Genomic DNA, 17705 nt, shown 5'->3' with positions numbered 1-17705 from the left:
TCATAGATCTAACTTTCAGAGGAAGGGAATGCAACAAAAAGTAATTACCGGAGCATTGAACTATAAATGGAAGGAAACATAAGAACATAAGAACATAAGAAATAGGAGCAGGAGTAGGCCATCTGGCCCTTCGAGCCTGCCCCGCCATTCAATAAGATCATGGCTGATCTGTCGTGGCTCAGTTCCACTTTCCCGCCCTCTCCCCATAACCCTTAATCCCCTCTCTTATCAAAAACCCATCAACCCGCTTCTTAAAAATATTTAGCGAGGCAGCCTCCACCACTTCAACGGGCAGAGAATTCCAGAGATTCACCACCCTTTGAGTGAAGAAGTTCCTCCTCAACTCCGTTCTGAACCGCCCCCCCTTTATCTTGAGGCTGTGCCCCCTAGTCCTACTGTCTTTTTTGAGCGGGAAGAGTCTTTCCACCTCTATCCTATCCATCCCATTCATCATCTTATACGTCTCAATGAGATCTCCCCTCATTCTTCTAAACTCTAACGAGTACAAGCCTAGTTTATTCAGCCTCTCCTCATAGCTCAACCCCCTCAACTCTGGTATCAGCCTAGTAAACCTCCTCTGCACTCCCTCCAGGGCCAAAATATCCTTGCGCAGGTGCGGCGCCCAAAACTGCACACAGTACTCCAGCTGCGGCCTCACCAATGCCCTATACAGCTGCAGCAAGACCTCCCTACTTTTATATTCAATCCCCCTCGCTATGAAGGCCAGCATCCCATTCGCCTTCCTGACCACCTGCTGCACTTGCAGGCTGGGTTTTTGCGACTCATGCACAAGGACCCCGAGGTCCCTCTGCACCGTCGCCTGCTGCAGTTTTTCGCCACGTAAGTAATAGTCCTTCCTACCATTCTTCCTACCAAAGTGGACCACCTCACACTTGCCAACATTAAATTCCATTTGCCATTTCCTGGCCCATTCGCCCAGCCTATCTAGATCCTTCTGCAGACTCTCCACACCCTCCGCACAATTTGCCTTTCCCCCAATCTTGGTGTCATCAGCAAATTTTGACACCCTACACTCGGTTCCCTCCTCCAGATCATCTATATAAATGGTAAATAGCTGAGGCCCCAGCACCGACCCCTGGGGCACCCCACTAGTCACCAACCGCCAATCCGAATAGCACCCATTGACCCCCACTCTCTGCCTCCTATTTGACAACCAATCCTCTATCCACGCTAACACCCTACCCCCAACTCCATGTCCTCTGACCTTCTGCAGTAACCTCTTGTGAGGTACCTTATCAAACGCCTTCTGAAAATCCAGAAAGACCACATCCACCGGCTCTCCTCTATCCACCGCCCTAGACACATCCTCATAGAACTCCAGTAAATTTGTCAGACACGACTTCCCTTTAATGAAACCGTGTTGCGTCTGCCCTATCAAGCAATTCCCTTCAAGATGCCTCGCAATTTCCTCCTTAATGACGGATTCTAACATTTTACCTACCACAGACGTTAAACTAACCGGCCTGTAATTCCCCGCCTTTTGCCTGGCACCCTTCTTAAACAACGGCGTAACATTAGCCGTTTTCCAATCCTCCGGCACTTCCCCGGAATCCAGCGACGTCTGGAAAATAACCACCCCCAAAGGGTTTAAAATTATACACAGGAGCAGCTGTTGCAGTCTAATCTGGCAAATTAAAGCAGCTCAGGCACATTTATCCACCTAAGGTCCAGACAGGATTGAGAGTCACAGGTCAACACTTGGCAAGATTAAAGGCAAGAATGGAGAAATTATTGAACCGTATACAGAACCAGGAATTAGCATTATTAAGCTTGACTGCATGCTTAAAATTGAGACTAGATTACAAAGTTATTGAAGTTGCTGTTCAGCAGTACAGTAACTCATTCAGGAATGAATTTCTAGCATTATTTACAAGTTTAGGAAAACTGAAGACAAAATCATATAACCCTAAGAGCCAAAGCAAACCAATTTGCCTCTTCATATGGAGAAAAGTCTCTCATAACTCCTGACAAAGTCAAAAGTGAAACTAAACGCATGTTGAACACAGAGTTGGAATAACTGGGTGCTTTTCTGGTTGGCAGTTGGTGACTAGTGGCGTGCCGCAGGGATCAGTGCTGGGGCCTCAACCGTTTACCATATACATAGACGATCTGGAGGAGGGGGCTGAGTATAGGGTAATGAAGTTTGCTGATGACACGAAGATGAGTGGGAAAGCAAATTGCGTGGAGGACGCGGAAAGTCTGCAGAGAGATTTGGACAGGCTGAGTGAGTGGGCAAGGACCTGGTAGATGGAGTATGACGTTAGCAAATATGAGGTTATCCACTTTGGAAGAAATAATAGTAGGATGGAATATTATTTAAATGATGAAAAGTTGCAGCATGCTACTGTGCAGAGGGACCTGGGGATCCTTGCGCACGAATCGCAAAAACTCAGTCTTCAGGTGCAGCAGATGATCAAGAAGGCGAATGGAATGTTGGCCTTTATAGCGAGGGGGATGGAATATAAAAGCAGGGAGGTCTTGCTGCAACTGTACAAGGCACTGGTGAGACCGCAACTGGAGTACTGTGTGCAGTTTTGGTCCCCTTATTTGTGAAAGGATATATTGGCCTTGGAGGGAGTACACAGAAGGTTCACCAGGCTGATACTGGAGATGAGGGGGTTAGCTTATGAGGAGAGATTGAGTAGATTGGGCCTGTACTCGTTGGAGTTTAGAAGGCTGAGGGGGGATCTTATAGAGACTTACAAGATAATGAAGGGGCTAGATAGGGTAGAGGTAGAGAGATTCTTTCCACTTAGAAAGGAAGCCAGGACTACAGGGCACAGCCTCAAAATAAGAATTTAGAACGGAGTTGAGGAGGAACTTCTTCTCTCAGAGGGTGGTGAATCTCTGGAATTCTCTGCCCATTGAAGTGGTGGAGACTACCTCGTTGAATATGTTTAAATCACGGGTAGATAGATTTCTGATCAATACGGGAATTAAGGGTTATGGGGAGCAGGCGGGTAAATGGAACTGATCCACTTCAGATCAGCCATGATCTTACTGAATGGCGGCGTAGGCTCGAAGGGCTAGATGGTCTACTCCTGCTCCTATTTCTTATGTTCTTATGTTACCTGTGTATATTGTGTGGGGGAGCTTGTGGCTCACAAACTTGATTGAGTTTTTTGAGGAAGTGACAAAGCTGATTAATGAAAGCAGGTGTGGTGGATGTTGTTTACATGGACTTTAGCGGGCCTTTGACAAGGTCCCTCATGGCAGGCTGATAGAAAAGGTGAAAGTCACATCGGATCCGCAATGAGCTGGTAAGAACTGGCTTGGTATAAAAGACAGAATAGCAGTGGAAGGTATTTGTCTGACGAGAGATCATTGAATAATAGAGACACTACAGTGCAGAAGGAGGACATTTAACCCATTGAGACTGCACCAATCACAATCCGACCCTGGCCCTATTCCCATAACCTCACCTATTTATTCTTCTAGTTCTCCCTGACACTATGGGGCAATCAACCCAACCTTCACATCTTTGAACAGTGGGAGGAAATCAGAGCATCTGGATGAAATCTACACAAACACAGGGGGAATGTGCAAACTCTACACAGACAGTCACCTGAAGCTGGTGATTGAACCCAGGTCCCTGGAACTGTGAGGCAGCAGTGCTAATCACTATGCCACCGTACTACCAACCAGAGATTTGTGACCCTTCTTGTTTATGATATGTATAAATGATTTGGAGGAGAATGTAGGTGGTCTGGTTAGTTAGTTTGCAGACGACACAAAGATTGACGGAGCTGCAGATAATGACAAGGGTTGCCAGAGGATACAGCAAGATATAGTTAGTCTGGAGACTTGGATAGAGAAATGGCAGATGAAATTTAATCCAGACAAATGCAAGGTGATGCAAGAGGGAAGTATATAGTACATAGCGGAACACTTAAAAGCATTAACATATGAGGAATCTAGGCATACAGGTACACAGGTCTCTGAAAGTGGCAAAACAAGTGGATAAGGTGGTGAAGAATGTGTATGGCATGCTTGCCTTCATTGGTAAAGGCATGGAGTATAAAAATTAGCAAGTCTTGTTGCAGCCGTTTAGAACTTTAATCAGGCCACATTAGGAATATAATGTACAGTTCTGGTCACCACACAGCCAGAAGGATGAGGAGGCTTCGGAGAGGGTACAGAAAAGGTTTACCAGGATGTGGCCTGGTTTGGAGGGTATGAGCTATGAGAAGAGATTGGACAAACTTGGTTTGTTTTCACGTGAACATCAGAGGCTGAGGGGCCGCCTTATAGAACTTTGCAAAATTATGAGAGGCACGGATAGAATGGATTGTCAGAGTCTTTTTCCTAGGGTAGAAATAGCAAATACTAGGGGACACAGGTTTAAGGTAAAACAGGGTAAGTTTAAAGGAGATGTGAGAGGCAAGTTTTTTTTTTACGGAGGGTGATAAGTGACTGGAATTCACTGCCAGAGGAGGTGGTAGAAGCAGATGTATTAGCAATATTTAACAGGCATCTTGACAGATACATGACTAGGCAGGGAATAGAGAGATATGGATGGCACAGAGGCAAAAGGTCTTTACTTTAGAAAGGTGTCATGTGTTGACACTGGCCTGGTGGGCTGAAGGGCCTGTTCCAATGCTATACTGTTTTTTGTACATCAGTGGTTTTCTCTCCAGTACCCATACAGCCAAAGTGGTATTCTGGAATGGTCAGAGTCCTAAAGCCTATGGAGCCAATTCAAATCTGTGTTGAATTGACTCAATTAAACAAATCTGTGGAACATGAGATCCATTCCATGGCATAAGTGCATGAGTGCCTTGCCAAATTAGCTAAAAATATCCTATTTATCAAATTAGATATCAATAGCAGCTTTTGGTAATTGCTTCTAGACAAAGAATGCAGACGACTGATAACTTTTATCATGCCATTTGCTCATTATTGCTTTCACAGATCACCAGTCAGAATTTCTCTGCACCAGAAATATTCCACAGCACAATGTCTCAGACGCTAGAAGGCACAGAGAGAGTAATATGCATTTAGACAGCATACTTGTACATGGTTCCTCAAGTGAAGAACATGGCCAAAAAGTGAAAGCGGTCCTCATAGTTTTACAGATGCAGGTTTGACATTGAATGAGAAAAGTGAATTTGCAAAGCCTATGATTAAGTTCTAGGGCATATTGTACTTGTTTCAGGAATAAGAGTTTATCCATAGAAAAGTAAGGTGATTAGACAGTTAATACCCTCTGTGAAGTCTTGGACTTTATGGGTAGTTGTAGGAGGATATATACAGTTAAGAACTTGTGGGAAATATAAATTCAAGGGTCAATATCAGAAGCACCTGGTATTGATGTAACCATGGTGCAATGTACAATTAAGTAACAGTCTGGAGGGAAGGAGAAGTCCGACCTCATGCAGAGTTTCTGAGATGCACATAGAGTTGAAAAATAATGGTAATTTAAACAAACTTCAGTCTTAATTAGCCTTCTTAGGGAAACAGACAAACCCCAAAGAACACCATCTAGATCTTGAACAGAAGATGAAGTGCAGCTTGAGCAGGTAAGCAAAACCTATATTTTGATTTTCCCTTATTGTTCTTCCCTTCAAAAACCAAATGACAATTCAGCTAAGAATGGAAGTTTATTGAGTGAGAAATTGCAGTCTACCTCCTATTATTCCTCAGTACAGCACGTTTATACACTAAAACAGCATATGATCGGTTGTTCAAAGACTTTAAGATATCTTTGTGAGACAAAGTGTGCAAACAACTATGGTTCTGAGGCTTTTGGTTCCAAAATCTACTTTTACGTACATGTGGCCAGTAACATGGAACAGGCAGTCCACATAGCTTGAATGGAAATAGAGCTAGCAGGTCATCATTATAATTTTCAAATCTTTAACAAGGATACTTGCATGAAAATTTGTACTTAAAATATGGCCTAGTCACAGAATTATTCTCTGTATGCGTCAAGTATCAAATAAACACAAAACTGATCATATGCCTACAGTGTACAAGGTTAAAAAGATACAAAAGATCAAGAATAAAACAAAAGGTCAATTTTCTCATTGATTTTCTCAAGGACCCTAATTCTTCCATTAAAACATTAATTACTGTTAAGTTTTGCATTCTGATACCAATCTAAATAGATATATCAGGTCACTAATATCCACAGGGATGCATTACCTGTATGAACTCTGACAGTTATCACATCAGAGGTGGCAGATTCCCGCTTTGGTCTAATTAGTTTGATTGGGAATTTTTCAGGTTCAGTAGATGCTAGTTCAATCTGAATAGAGCCATGCGGTCTGACTCCTAAATCGACAAGTGTTTCAGAATCCTTAGCCGTTTTGCCTAAAACATAAGAGAATCAACACTCAAATTATTACATGCTGAAGCCTTAGAAATATGTACCAGGATGAGGTTCAAAATTCTTGGCATTCATTCAAAATGAAAACTGCACAACATTCCTAATACAATTAAGAAATACAAATCCAAACCTTCAAGACATTTTGAAAAGCATACGGTTTAACAACTTGTATTTGTATAGTTCCTTTAACATAAGCAAGCATCCCAAGGTGCTTCACAGAAGCATTATAAAGCAAAATTTGACACATGTTGATATGAAAGAGAACGGTCAAAGAGGTAAGTTTCAAGGAGCACCTTAAAGGAAAAGAGTGGATGAGAGGCTTGGGGAGGAAATTCTGAGCTTAGGACATAAGCAGCTGAAGGCAAAGCCACTAATGATACAGTCATTAAAATTGGGAATAATAGAGGCCTGAATTAGAGGAATGTAGATATCTCAGAGGATTGTGGGCTAGAGAAGTTTGGAATTCTGATATATTATTATCTCCAAATAATTTAAGATCATAACATTAAGTCTTTCTAAAGCTTCAGGTTACAAGACCTGTTCCTGCTTCTCTGCAACATGAGAAAGAAGAAATATACACTCCAGCCTTCTTTCAATTATGCCAAGTTTCTTGTGCAACAGTCTGGCTCTTCAATCAACATATCTGTCAGATTTCTCTGGATACTAGGGGGTGGGATTTTCCAGCCTCATTCATTCTGAAACCGTGTAATCATACTTGAGGTCAACGGACCTTCCCGTTTTCTGCCCCTCACTTCTCCGATTCCTGTGACAGGCGGGACAATAACATTCTGGCCTGGGTATCCAAGAATAAAATTGTAGACTTCAACTCTCTAAGCAGTGAAATAGGTATTGGCCTCCCCAACTTCAAACAATCAATATCCTGAGCAGAGCTCCATCACAAAACCATTGGTAGGGCAGGTGGGCAAATACGGCCCTGCCAGCAACTCCAAATATTGTTACATGTAAGGTTTACAAGATTACGAAAACATCCCATAGTAAAGGTAATACTGGGAGGCTGATGGTGCCCATTAATCAGTATGCCCTCTCCCCACAACAGTGGAGCAACTATGTCTCAAAGGACTCATTGCAAACTGCTTCAAATCAGATTAAAAAGGCATCGTTGAAACAGGTAAGCTTCATCCATAAATACATTAAAATGAGAACAAGAGAGTTATTAATCCGTTTTTCTGGCGAGTTTTCAATTCCAATTTTATGCACTTAGTATCTGAACATATTGGCTAGTCTGTTCCTATCCAATAGAGGCTGTGGACAGGACCTAATTCACCAGACAGCCAGCATCTCAGATCAGAGTCATGAACTGCGCGTACATAGAAAAAGCTCGAACAAGCACCTATACTGAGAGAACATCCCCAGGCCAGATACGGTCTCACCCCGCCCTACCCTCGGACCCCCCTGAACAAGGCCCTATCATCATCCCTAGCCCTGATAGCTGACAGCCACCCCCCTCCCCCCCAACCACCCATCAGTAAACCTGCAAGTGCTGACTTGGCTTCATGATTACATGACTGCTTTTAACTCGCTGGAATTCTCTAACAGCATCTGATTCACCCAGATACTGTCTGCAGCTGATCTGCCCTAATGAGGGATAGCTCCATAAAAACCCCAAAAATGAACAGGCAGTGCTGGAAGGAATGGTCTCCAGGAAGAAACCTCCCCAGTTTTCAGATGCGGATCTGGCCAGGTTGCTGGATGCAGTGGAGGCAAGGAAAGAAACCCTCTTCATCCTCCCCACCCACCATCCCCCCTCCTCCATCCCATGCAGCCTGGGAGGCAGTGGCAGCATGTGTTAGTGCCAGGGCACTAGCCAGGAGAACCGAGAAGCAGTGCCACAAGAATGACCTAATCTGGGCAGCAAGGGTGAGTGTTTTGCCTCATCTAGCATCTTATCCCTAAATGATTCCCAGCTTCCCCCACCCCAGCACCCTGCATGCATTCAGCCCCGATCCCTCCAAGCACCTCCCCTCTTCCACCTATCACAACCCTTGCCCTCTAAGGACCAGCCCCTGAAACCCTGTAGGACTCATGCCATCAGATTTTACATGGCTTCTTTTGTCCCCACAGGATGAGAATACCCATAATCGCAGGGAGAGGGCAAAGACGGAGGGTGACGTATTGAGATCCAGGTCCTCATCCGTTTGAGGAGCGGGCTCTAGAGCTTGCGGGAGAGGAGGGCATGTAGACCATCAATGACAGCATGGTTGGGTTGGAGCATTGAAATGAGCACCTGCCAATCCCCCACTCGTTGAAGAAATTTCAAGTAAGTTGCATGCAGCCCAGATTCCTCTCCCTCCCTTTCACTTAATCTTGTGTGCTGTGTGCCAGGAAGGGACCCTGACGCACCCAGGCCATCTGACATCACGGCCCCCTGCGCATTCTGTCCCTGACAGCTTGGAGGACTCCCCAGAGGCAGTGGATGAAGAGACCTCCAAGGCTGGCACCAGTTTTACGTTAGCTTGTACCTCACAACTCACCATCACAGGCTCACATTGGTGGGTCAAGTTAGTGGTGAGGCATCTGGGTCACCCTTTGGTGAGCATGACACACATGCTGATGTGCATCAGGTGGAAGTGGGAACGTCTGAGGCTTCTGGCACGTGGGGGCCTGCCGGAGGCATGTAGCTAGCCCCAAACTACATGCTGGGCTTCAGATCACTTCTCCCTCAGCTGCTGGAAATGCAGCAACAGAGCTAAGGAATGTAGGAGGGGCAAACAGCAAAATTACTGTTGGGAGAGTGCCAAAGCTTTCAGGTAAACCAAGCCAAAACTGCAAGGGTAGCGTCCGCGGTGGAAAGCCTAGGGCAGGGGATCCTCACCATGAGTGCAGGCTCCAAGCAATGGCTGCGTTACAGAGGGCCACACCCATCACAGTGGGCCACAGCTGAGGGCATCAACAGGCTTCTCAAGATTCCGTGGCCCATGGGTGAGAGACACATAGACTTCAGGGGTTAGATATTTCTTCACCGGTGCATGAAAGCTTTGGTTACTGAACTGATAAAAGGCATTGAGAAAATAAAAGGCTAATCTGTAAGCTGATAATGAGAGAGCACAGACTTGAGGTAATCACAGAAATAGTTCAATGGAAGGTTAATAAAATCAGGTGTTTGGAATGTGGAATTCTCTGCCACAAACTGCTATTGCAACACAGGATGTGAGTACTTTTAAAAAGTTTGAAATAGTGGTGGGATTTTTCTCCCTCTCCACGGTGTGTTTTGTGGAGGTGAGAGATTGGCAGCATGATTTCAGCGAGTGTAGTATAAGAATACTGGTACAGTAAGTAGTAGTGGGTTTAGAGATGCCATATGCCAATAAAAACATTGGTACAAAACCTTTGGGGCAAAATGACCAATCTCACAATGCCTTTGATAACAATTCAGAAAAAAAAACACCATTTCTTTCACACAATTTCTTTAATTGCTACAGACTTACTATCGCATGTTACTTGCAATTTTTGTGCTGGCACTTTCAGTTCCTTTCCAAATCGCTCTTTTAGCTTTCCCACTGTAAGGCAGATGGGGAGTGCCACGGTCATGACATCACCAGAAGGAAGCAGGGCAATTTTAACTAAATTTAAAAAAATATAAAAGAATTAGTTTGAACACCTAAGGAAAAATCCAGTAATGTTTTATTGAATTACAACTCAAATTACCTATTTATCGTCCTTTTGTGTTTATAAACAGTTAATGGTTAATACAACAAGTGTACCAATGCTCCCTCTAAAGATTTCCATATTTAAGAAAAATGTTTTGGTATCAATATTAACTGGAAGGGCACTTCAGTAGAATTCAAAATTCTTCTCTGTAAACTTTGATCATTGCTTACCAGCTTTCTGATGTACAAATAACTTATAAATATTCAGTAGTTCAATGCAAATTCTAAATTTTGACAAATTTTTCAAACCATTACATACCATTCAGTAGCCAAAAATAGTACCGGTTAAAATTGTGAAATACAATTATATCTCTTAGCGTCAAATCAGTTGATTTTGTGAAAGAAACATAATGAACAACACAACACTTTTTTGGTAATTTGTCAGGTCAACCATTTGGCAGTCATTCATTACCTGTGGCTGTACTACTTGCAATGTCTGGTGTTGGGGTCTTTGGTGGTGGAGGATATGACTGCAGTACTGATCTCTTTTTTAAATCTCTGTCAGCAGCAGTTGGCAGAGTTGGATAAACTAAGCAGGCAACAGTTCCTAAACAGCAAAAGGGAGAAAATTTTAGAAGAATGGAATATTTAAAAGTTAAGGAGAAACACACAGTTGGTGCCATACAGAGTGATGGGCTCCTTTGATTCACATCCTATCAATTTAGAATCACAGAATCCTAAAGTGCAGAAGGAGGCCATTCAGCCCATTGAGTCTGCACCAAGCACAATCACACCCAGACCTATCACCATAACCCCATGCATTTACCCTAGCTAGTCCCCCAACACTAAGGGGAAATTTAGCACGGCCAATTTATCTAACCCACACATCTTTGGACTGTGGGAGGAAACTGAAGAACCCAGAGGAAACCCATGCAGACACAGGGAGAATGTGCAAACTCCACACAGACAGTGACCCAAGTCAGGAATCAAACCTGGGTCTTCGTGCTGTGAAACAGCAGTGCCACTGTGCCGCCATTTGTATGTCCAAAGATTGTTAGGTATGTGTTGTTTCCAACAATCAATTCATACATGTGTCCTTTCAAATTTTAATTGACTGAAATGAACACAAAACCAAGTTCCATTGTATTTGTGTCTTTCTCCTCTCCTGTTTTAGGGAAAGATTTTTTATTAGTTATAGTTGACTCCTTGCTGGATTCTATGTGCACTAGTCACCAGCTTCAAGTATTGGTATATGAGTCTTGATTAAAAGTTTCAATGTGCTATTAAACTATGGGAAAGAACATGGCTGTGCCTTATACTCACCAGATGTTCACATTGTGATCATTGGAAGCCCCAGCAGAAGCAAGAATCCTGGGTGAATGTCCCTATTTTTAACCCAGGATTCTATGGACAATTGTAGTGCTTCTGCCTTTGGCCTGATTGAAATAACTAAATCAGGAATGACCAGGGGATCAAACCTGGTACCTCTGGTTTGCAAAGATCAGCTGCTTATTAGACCAGTAGAGGCAACACATTTATTTTGCATTCTTAATGATAAAAACAAATTAAACTTTCACTTGGTTAAGAGCAACTACTAAAAAATGTTAAAATTTAATAGCTATTTTATAATTTGCTTTGAGGCGGGTACACAAATTGCTATCAGATGCCAAACTGGTGCATTCTGATGCATTATTCAACCTTTCCTCACACTTGTACTGTGCATAAAGCCTGGCTGCAAGTTTTCCAATATAAACAGAACAAGCTTTGAAAAATCAGGCGCTTTGACAAACCATCTCACTCATCGCTTTTTTACCAATGGCAAGCCAAGCATACTTTGGTAAATGTACTGTAATGGGCCAAAGTAACGTCATTTACATAAATTTCATTCAATAATGCTTTCATAGACTGTGATTCAAAAGGGACAAATTAAAAATTCCCTCCTAGAACAACAGCTATCTTGATTTCTTACCTAATGTGTTAATTTGCAATCTAACAAAAAGTACGCACTTCAGGAGCAGGTTGAATAATGCAGCACTGACATTCATTTTTGAAAAACTAATCTGCATGTGCCAAACTGCTGTATGTGAAGCAGGAGGAAACTGGTTTACATCCACGAGCCAACAAATGAACAAAAACAATTTGTTTGATCATTCTGTTCTATGACATTGCCAGCATGCAGAATAGACTTTGGATAGGTTACGTGCTAACTAATTCATTAGAAAATGATATGTGCATTAGCTAGTTCTAAAAAGAACTTGAAACATGGCGATAAAAATGACTAATGAGCAAAATACTGTTGAGTTGATGTGCAGTAAATTAAAATACTTCAGTCATTTAGTTTACCTGCTCCTTTGGAAACTACTTTCTCAGGCTTTTCAGGTTCACTTCTACCATGCAGTGCCTCTATGGCAGCTATATGTGCTTCTAGTTTCTCTCTCAATTCTTCACAAGTCAGTGAAGGTTGAGTTACCAGGTCTTCTGCAGGACAAAATAGTAGATAATATAAGGTAACATAGTTTTAATGAAATTTAACAAAAGGAAGGCAAAGCTAATAGTTGACAATGTAACTAATTTGAGGAACATGGACAAATGCGGCAAACCAAAGCAATCCTGCATGTTTATCCAAAGAGATGGGTTAACAGATAATATAAAAAAGACCAAACAAAGTCCATCAGGGTGTATCAAATCTTACCCAACCAAACAGAGGTGTCCGCTAATGCTTTATAGTCCAACCATCTCTATTACTCATAAATAAGCTAATTGCACTCATCCATGTCTTCAGCATTTTAAAATCAACAATCATATCTGCTCTACAACAGGGTTTCTCTAAAGCAAATACACCTAAACCTTGAAGTCAGTAATTATAAATAAGAGTCTTTCTAGTCATTCCCCTCTGCATCTTTACCAAAACCTACTGGTATTCTAGGAGTTGGATCTTTGTGCACCAAATCAGGGCGGGTGACCCAAAAACATGGTGCCTATGTCCTGCCTTCATTCTCACAATCTCAAAATTATTACAACACAAAAGGATGCCATTTGGCCCATCATGTCTGCACCGGCTCTTAAAATGGGTGATTCACCTAGTGCCATTCCCCTGTCTTCTCCATGTAAATTCAGTCTTTTCAGTAAAAAACAATCTAATTCCCTTCTAAATTCTTCAGTTGAATCCACCTCCACCAGAGTTTTAGGCAGGACATTCCAGACTATAACTTCAGTTGTAGGATCTGATAGATACAAGGTTAATGTGGGACGAGTACAGTACCATTTACACAGTGATGTAAGAAGGCACATGACCCAAAGTCAGTCTAAAGACGTATAATAGCCTAGGATAGACTCATCTCCATACCTATCTTCCACTGTATATATTTATATAGTTATCAATTGTTCATAATAAAGACCTGCTGCTAATATACTCAACACCACTTCAGTGTTTTTTTTATTCATTCATGTGACATAGGTATCGCTGGCTGGCCAGCATATAATGCCCATTCCTAGTTTCCCTTGAGAAGGTGGTGGTAAGCCACCTTCTTGAATCACTGCAATCCATGTGCTGTGGGTTGATCCAAAATGCCGAAAAAGGAAATTCCAAGAATGGCGATATATTTCAAAGTCAGGATAGTGACTGGCTTGGCGGGAAACTTACAGGTGGTGATGTTCTCATGGGTCTGCTGCCCTTGTCCTTCTAGACGGAAGTGGTCATGGATTTGGAAGATGCTGTCTAAGGATCTTTGGTGAATTACTGCAATGCATCTTTAGATTGTACACACTGCTGCTACTGAGTGTTGGTAGTGGAAGGAGTGGATGTTTCTAGATGTGGTGCCAATTAATTATGCAGGCTGCTTTTTCCAAGATGGTGTCAAGCCTCTTGAGTGCTTTGGAGTTGCACCCATCCAGGCAAGTGAGGGATATTCCATCATACTCCTGACTCATGCCTTGTAGATGGTGGATAGGCTTTGGGGAGTCTGGATGTGAGTTACTTGCTGCAGTATTCCTAGCTCTGACCTGCTCTTGTAGCCATGGTGTATATGTGGTGAGTCCAGTTTAGTTTCTGGTCAATGGTAATCCCAAAGATGTTGACAGTAGAGGATTCAGTGATGGTAACACCTTGAATGTCAAGTATAGTGGTTAGAGTATCTCTTATTGATGATGGTCATTGCCTGACATTTATGTGACGTGAATATTACTTGCCACTTGTCAGCCCAAGTCTGGATATTGTCTAAGTCTTGTTGCATTTGAACATGGACTGTTTCAGTATCTGAGGAGTTGCGAATGGTGCTAAACACTGTGCAATCATCAGCAACCATTTCCACTTCTGACCTTATGATAGAGGGAAGGTCATTGTTGAAGCAGATGAAGATGATTGGCACTGGGACATTACCCTGAGGGATTCCTGCAGAGACGTCCTAGAGCTGAGATGACTGACCCTCCACAACCCCAACCATCTTCCTATATACCAGGTATGACTCCAACCAGCAGAGAGTTTGCCCCCTGATACCCATTGATACCAGTTTTGCTAGGGCTCCTTGGTCAAATGTGATCTTGATGTCAAAGGCTGTGACTCTCACCTCTCTTCAGGGCGTCCGAAGCAGGATTCTTCAGGATGGCAGCATCCGGATCAAAACTCCTTATCGTCACAAGGATTTGATTTGATTTATTATTGTCACATATTAGCATACAGTAAAAAGTATAATTTCTTGTGCACTAAACAGAGCATAACACTCATAAAGGAAACGAAAGCATGCAGAATGTAGTGTTACAGTCATAACTAAGGTGTAGAGAAAGATCAACTTAATGCAAGGTAGATCCATTCAAAAGTCTGATGGCAACAGGGAAGAAGCTGTTCTTGAGTTGGTTGGTAAGTGACCTCAGACTTTTGTAGCTTTTTCCCGATGGAAGAAGGTGGAAGAGAAAAAGTCCGGGGTGTGTGGGGCCCTTAATTATGCTGGCTGCTTTGCCGAGGCAACGGGAAGTGTAGACAGAGTCAATGGATGGGAGGCTGGTTTGCATGATGGATTGGGCTACATTTGCAACCTTTTGTAGTTTCTTGCGGTCTTGGACAGAGCAGGAGCAATACTAAGCTGAGATACAGCCAGAAGGAATGTTTTCTATGGTGCATTTGTAAAAGTTGATAGTCGTAGCCGACATGTCAAATTTCCTTAGTGTTCTGAGAAGGTAGAGGTGTTGGTGGGCTTTCTTAACTATAGTGTCAGCATGGGAGGACCAAGACAGGTTATTGGTGATCTGGACACCTGAAAACTTAAAGCTGTTGACCCTTTCCACTTCATCCCTGTTGATGTAGACAGGGGCATGTTCTCCTCTTTAATACCTGAAGGCTTCAGCACAAGCCTGCAACGGTGAGATTTATTTTTAAATTGCAGGCCATCCAGTTCTGAGAAACCATTTTTTACTTAGTCAAAAGTGTCATTTGAAAGAAATCTGACTTTAAATCAGATCCCAGACTCCAAGGGGGTAATTTTCCCACTTGTCCACCATGGGAATTGTAGTGGGCTGGGGCTGGACCATGCAAAGGTCTGTTGACTTCAGGATGGATTTTCCGGTTTTGGGGAGCACAACCAGAAAACCTTGCCAAAAGTCTCACTATCTGGCTCCTGATTTTGGCAAATAATATAACAATAACTTGGTCTACTTTGGATATTTTGCAATCATCCAACTTCCTAAACAGCAAACCTGTGGTTCTTCTCTACACATCCCAATTCACAACATTATACTGCTAGCTAAATTGAGTTGCTGGCCATTGGAGACCCTCCTTCAGGCAGGAGCATGCCACCATTTTGAAAAGTCCACTGAAAACTGTCATGCACAGGAAGATCCATTTTCAGCAATGAATGGCAACACCATCGTAGAAGCTTTTAATCTCAAAGTTTTGCCCACACTTTGGGGGAAAAGTTTCAGTCCTGCCTGCCATGGGAATTTTTGAAGACTGGACAGAAAGTTTGATGGACCAAAATCCTTGACCTTGGATGGGAATTTCCTGAAAATCCCGCCTTTTAAAAATCTTCAAAATGGATCACAATTCCACATTTCCAGCTCCACTGGGATTCACCCATGACCCAGACCAGCTAACAGCAAGCTTGAGATGATCTGACCTGGCCCAGACAAAGCACTCCAACTGATTAGGCTCTACACGTTCAACGCAGGACCATCCTAAGGAGAAAAAACACTCACTGGGGCAGAAACCCTAAAATAACCTCAGTCTCATAAACCACAGAAATACAGGGACCATCCAAATCAAGAAAAACAACATCTGAACTGCCCATCGGAGCAACCTTGCCAGTGCTGTAATGCAAAGCACCCTCACAAGGAAGAAGATCCTGCAGGCACTGCTTAATGTTTCTGCTGCAACCAAGTGGGACATTTTGGAAGACCGTGCAAGTCAAAACCCCAGCACTGCACAAACATTGCAAGGGTTGACCTTGAGGTCAAGACCCAAGTTCTGAAGATATACAGCCATGTTTATTGGATGTCTTCAGAAAATGCAGTTCTTCATTTTGGAATGTTGACATCCTGGTAAACGGTTAGCTAACAATTTTTTAATTAAATCAGATGCCAGTGACACAATCCTATCAGTTGAGGAACCATGGCTCTCAAAGCCCTTGAATTCAAACAATGGACACTCCATCGTATGGAGCTATGTCGACATGATCCTTGAACCATTGAATTATTACAACAAAGATCTTAAAGCTGATAAACGTTGTCCAGAATCAAATTTTCTCTCTTCTGAGTAAGGATACATGTGCAGTCCTAGATCTCCTCTAGAAGCAGAAAGATGTCATGATTACCCCTGTTGTTGATTTCACTCTTCTCTTTCTGCGAAAAAAAATCATCCATCTTCATTCAGGTCCTGGAAAAACCCCATGGTTAGACCAACCTACCAGAAACAAGATTACCATAGCACCCATTGGTGGAAGTGATACCAGAGAAGGATCAACAGTGTGAAGAGCCAACCACTGCGCACGCATAACAACTTCCAGCCAGTGTGCTGGAAAACCACACTAGTCTCACACCATCAACAACGAAAAAGAGATGAACATGCTATTCAACCTTCTGCTACAAGAACACCTTTCCTCAGCATTGGAGAGCTTTCCAATGGCCTAAGTGCAAAAAGGTCTTTTTCTGATTGGCATTCAGTGACTAGTGGGGTTCCACAGGGAATCTGTGCTAGGACCCCAACTGTTCACATTATATATTAATGTATTGGAAGAGAGAATTGAATGTATTATCTCCAAATTTGCAGATGATACAAAGTTGGGTGGGAGGGTAAGCTATGAAGAGATTGCAGAGATGTTTCAGTGTGATCTGGACAGGCTGAGTGTGTGGGCATCTGCATGGCAGATGCAATATAATGTGGATAAATGTGAGGTTATCCACTTTGATAGCAATAATAGGAAGACAGATTATTACTTGAATGGGTGCAAATTGAAAGAGGTGGATATTCGTGCATCAGTTCCTGAAAGTAAGTGCATAGGTACAGCAGGCAGTAAAGAAGGCAAATGGTGCATTGGCCTTCATAGTGAGAGAATTTGAGTATAGAGATAGGGATGTTTTGCTGCAACTGTATAGCGCGTTGGTGAGGCATGCCTGGAGTAATGTATGCAGTTTTGGTGTCTTCATCTGAGAAAGGATGTCCTTGCTATAGAGGGAGTACAGTGAAGGATTAGCAGACTGATTACTAATTTACTGGGCTGCACGATGGCACAGTGATTAGCATTACTGCCCCACAGCACTAG

At 42.8% G+C, this 17705-nt stretch overlaps 1 protein-coding gene across 6 annotated transcripts in view; it reads right to left on the bottom strand.

Moving 5' to 3' along the window:
- Positions 1–17705, bottom strand: part of iqub (IQ motif and ubiquitin domain containing) — a 63899-nt gene that overhangs the window by 28484 nt on the left and 17710 nt on the right. For all 6 annotated transcript variants that reach the window (XM_080190793.1, XM_080190792.1, XM_080190795.1 and 3 more), the window contains 4 exons: positions 12301–12435; positions 10430–10564; positions 9796–9930; positions 6166–6333 (listed from right to left, as the gene is read on the bottom strand). In XM_080190793.1, the coding sequence (XP_080046919.1) occupies positions 6166–6333; positions 9796–9930; positions 10430–10564; positions 12301–12435 (573 nt within the window). The remainder of the gene's footprint in view (positions 1–6165; positions 6334–9795; positions 9931–10429; positions 10565–12300; positions 12436–17705) is intronic.

This window comes from Carcharhinus amblyrhynchos, chromosome 6 (assembly GCF_965287045.1).
Source record: "Carcharhinus amblyrhynchos chromosome 6, sCarAmb.v2.hapA, whole genome shotgun sequence".
NCBI classification, from domain to species: Eukaryota; Metazoa; Chordata; class Chondrichthyes; order Carcharhiniformes; family Carcharhinidae; genus Carcharhinus; species Carcharhinus amblyrhynchos.
This window is presented reverse-complemented; position numbering and strand designations above follow the sequence as displayed.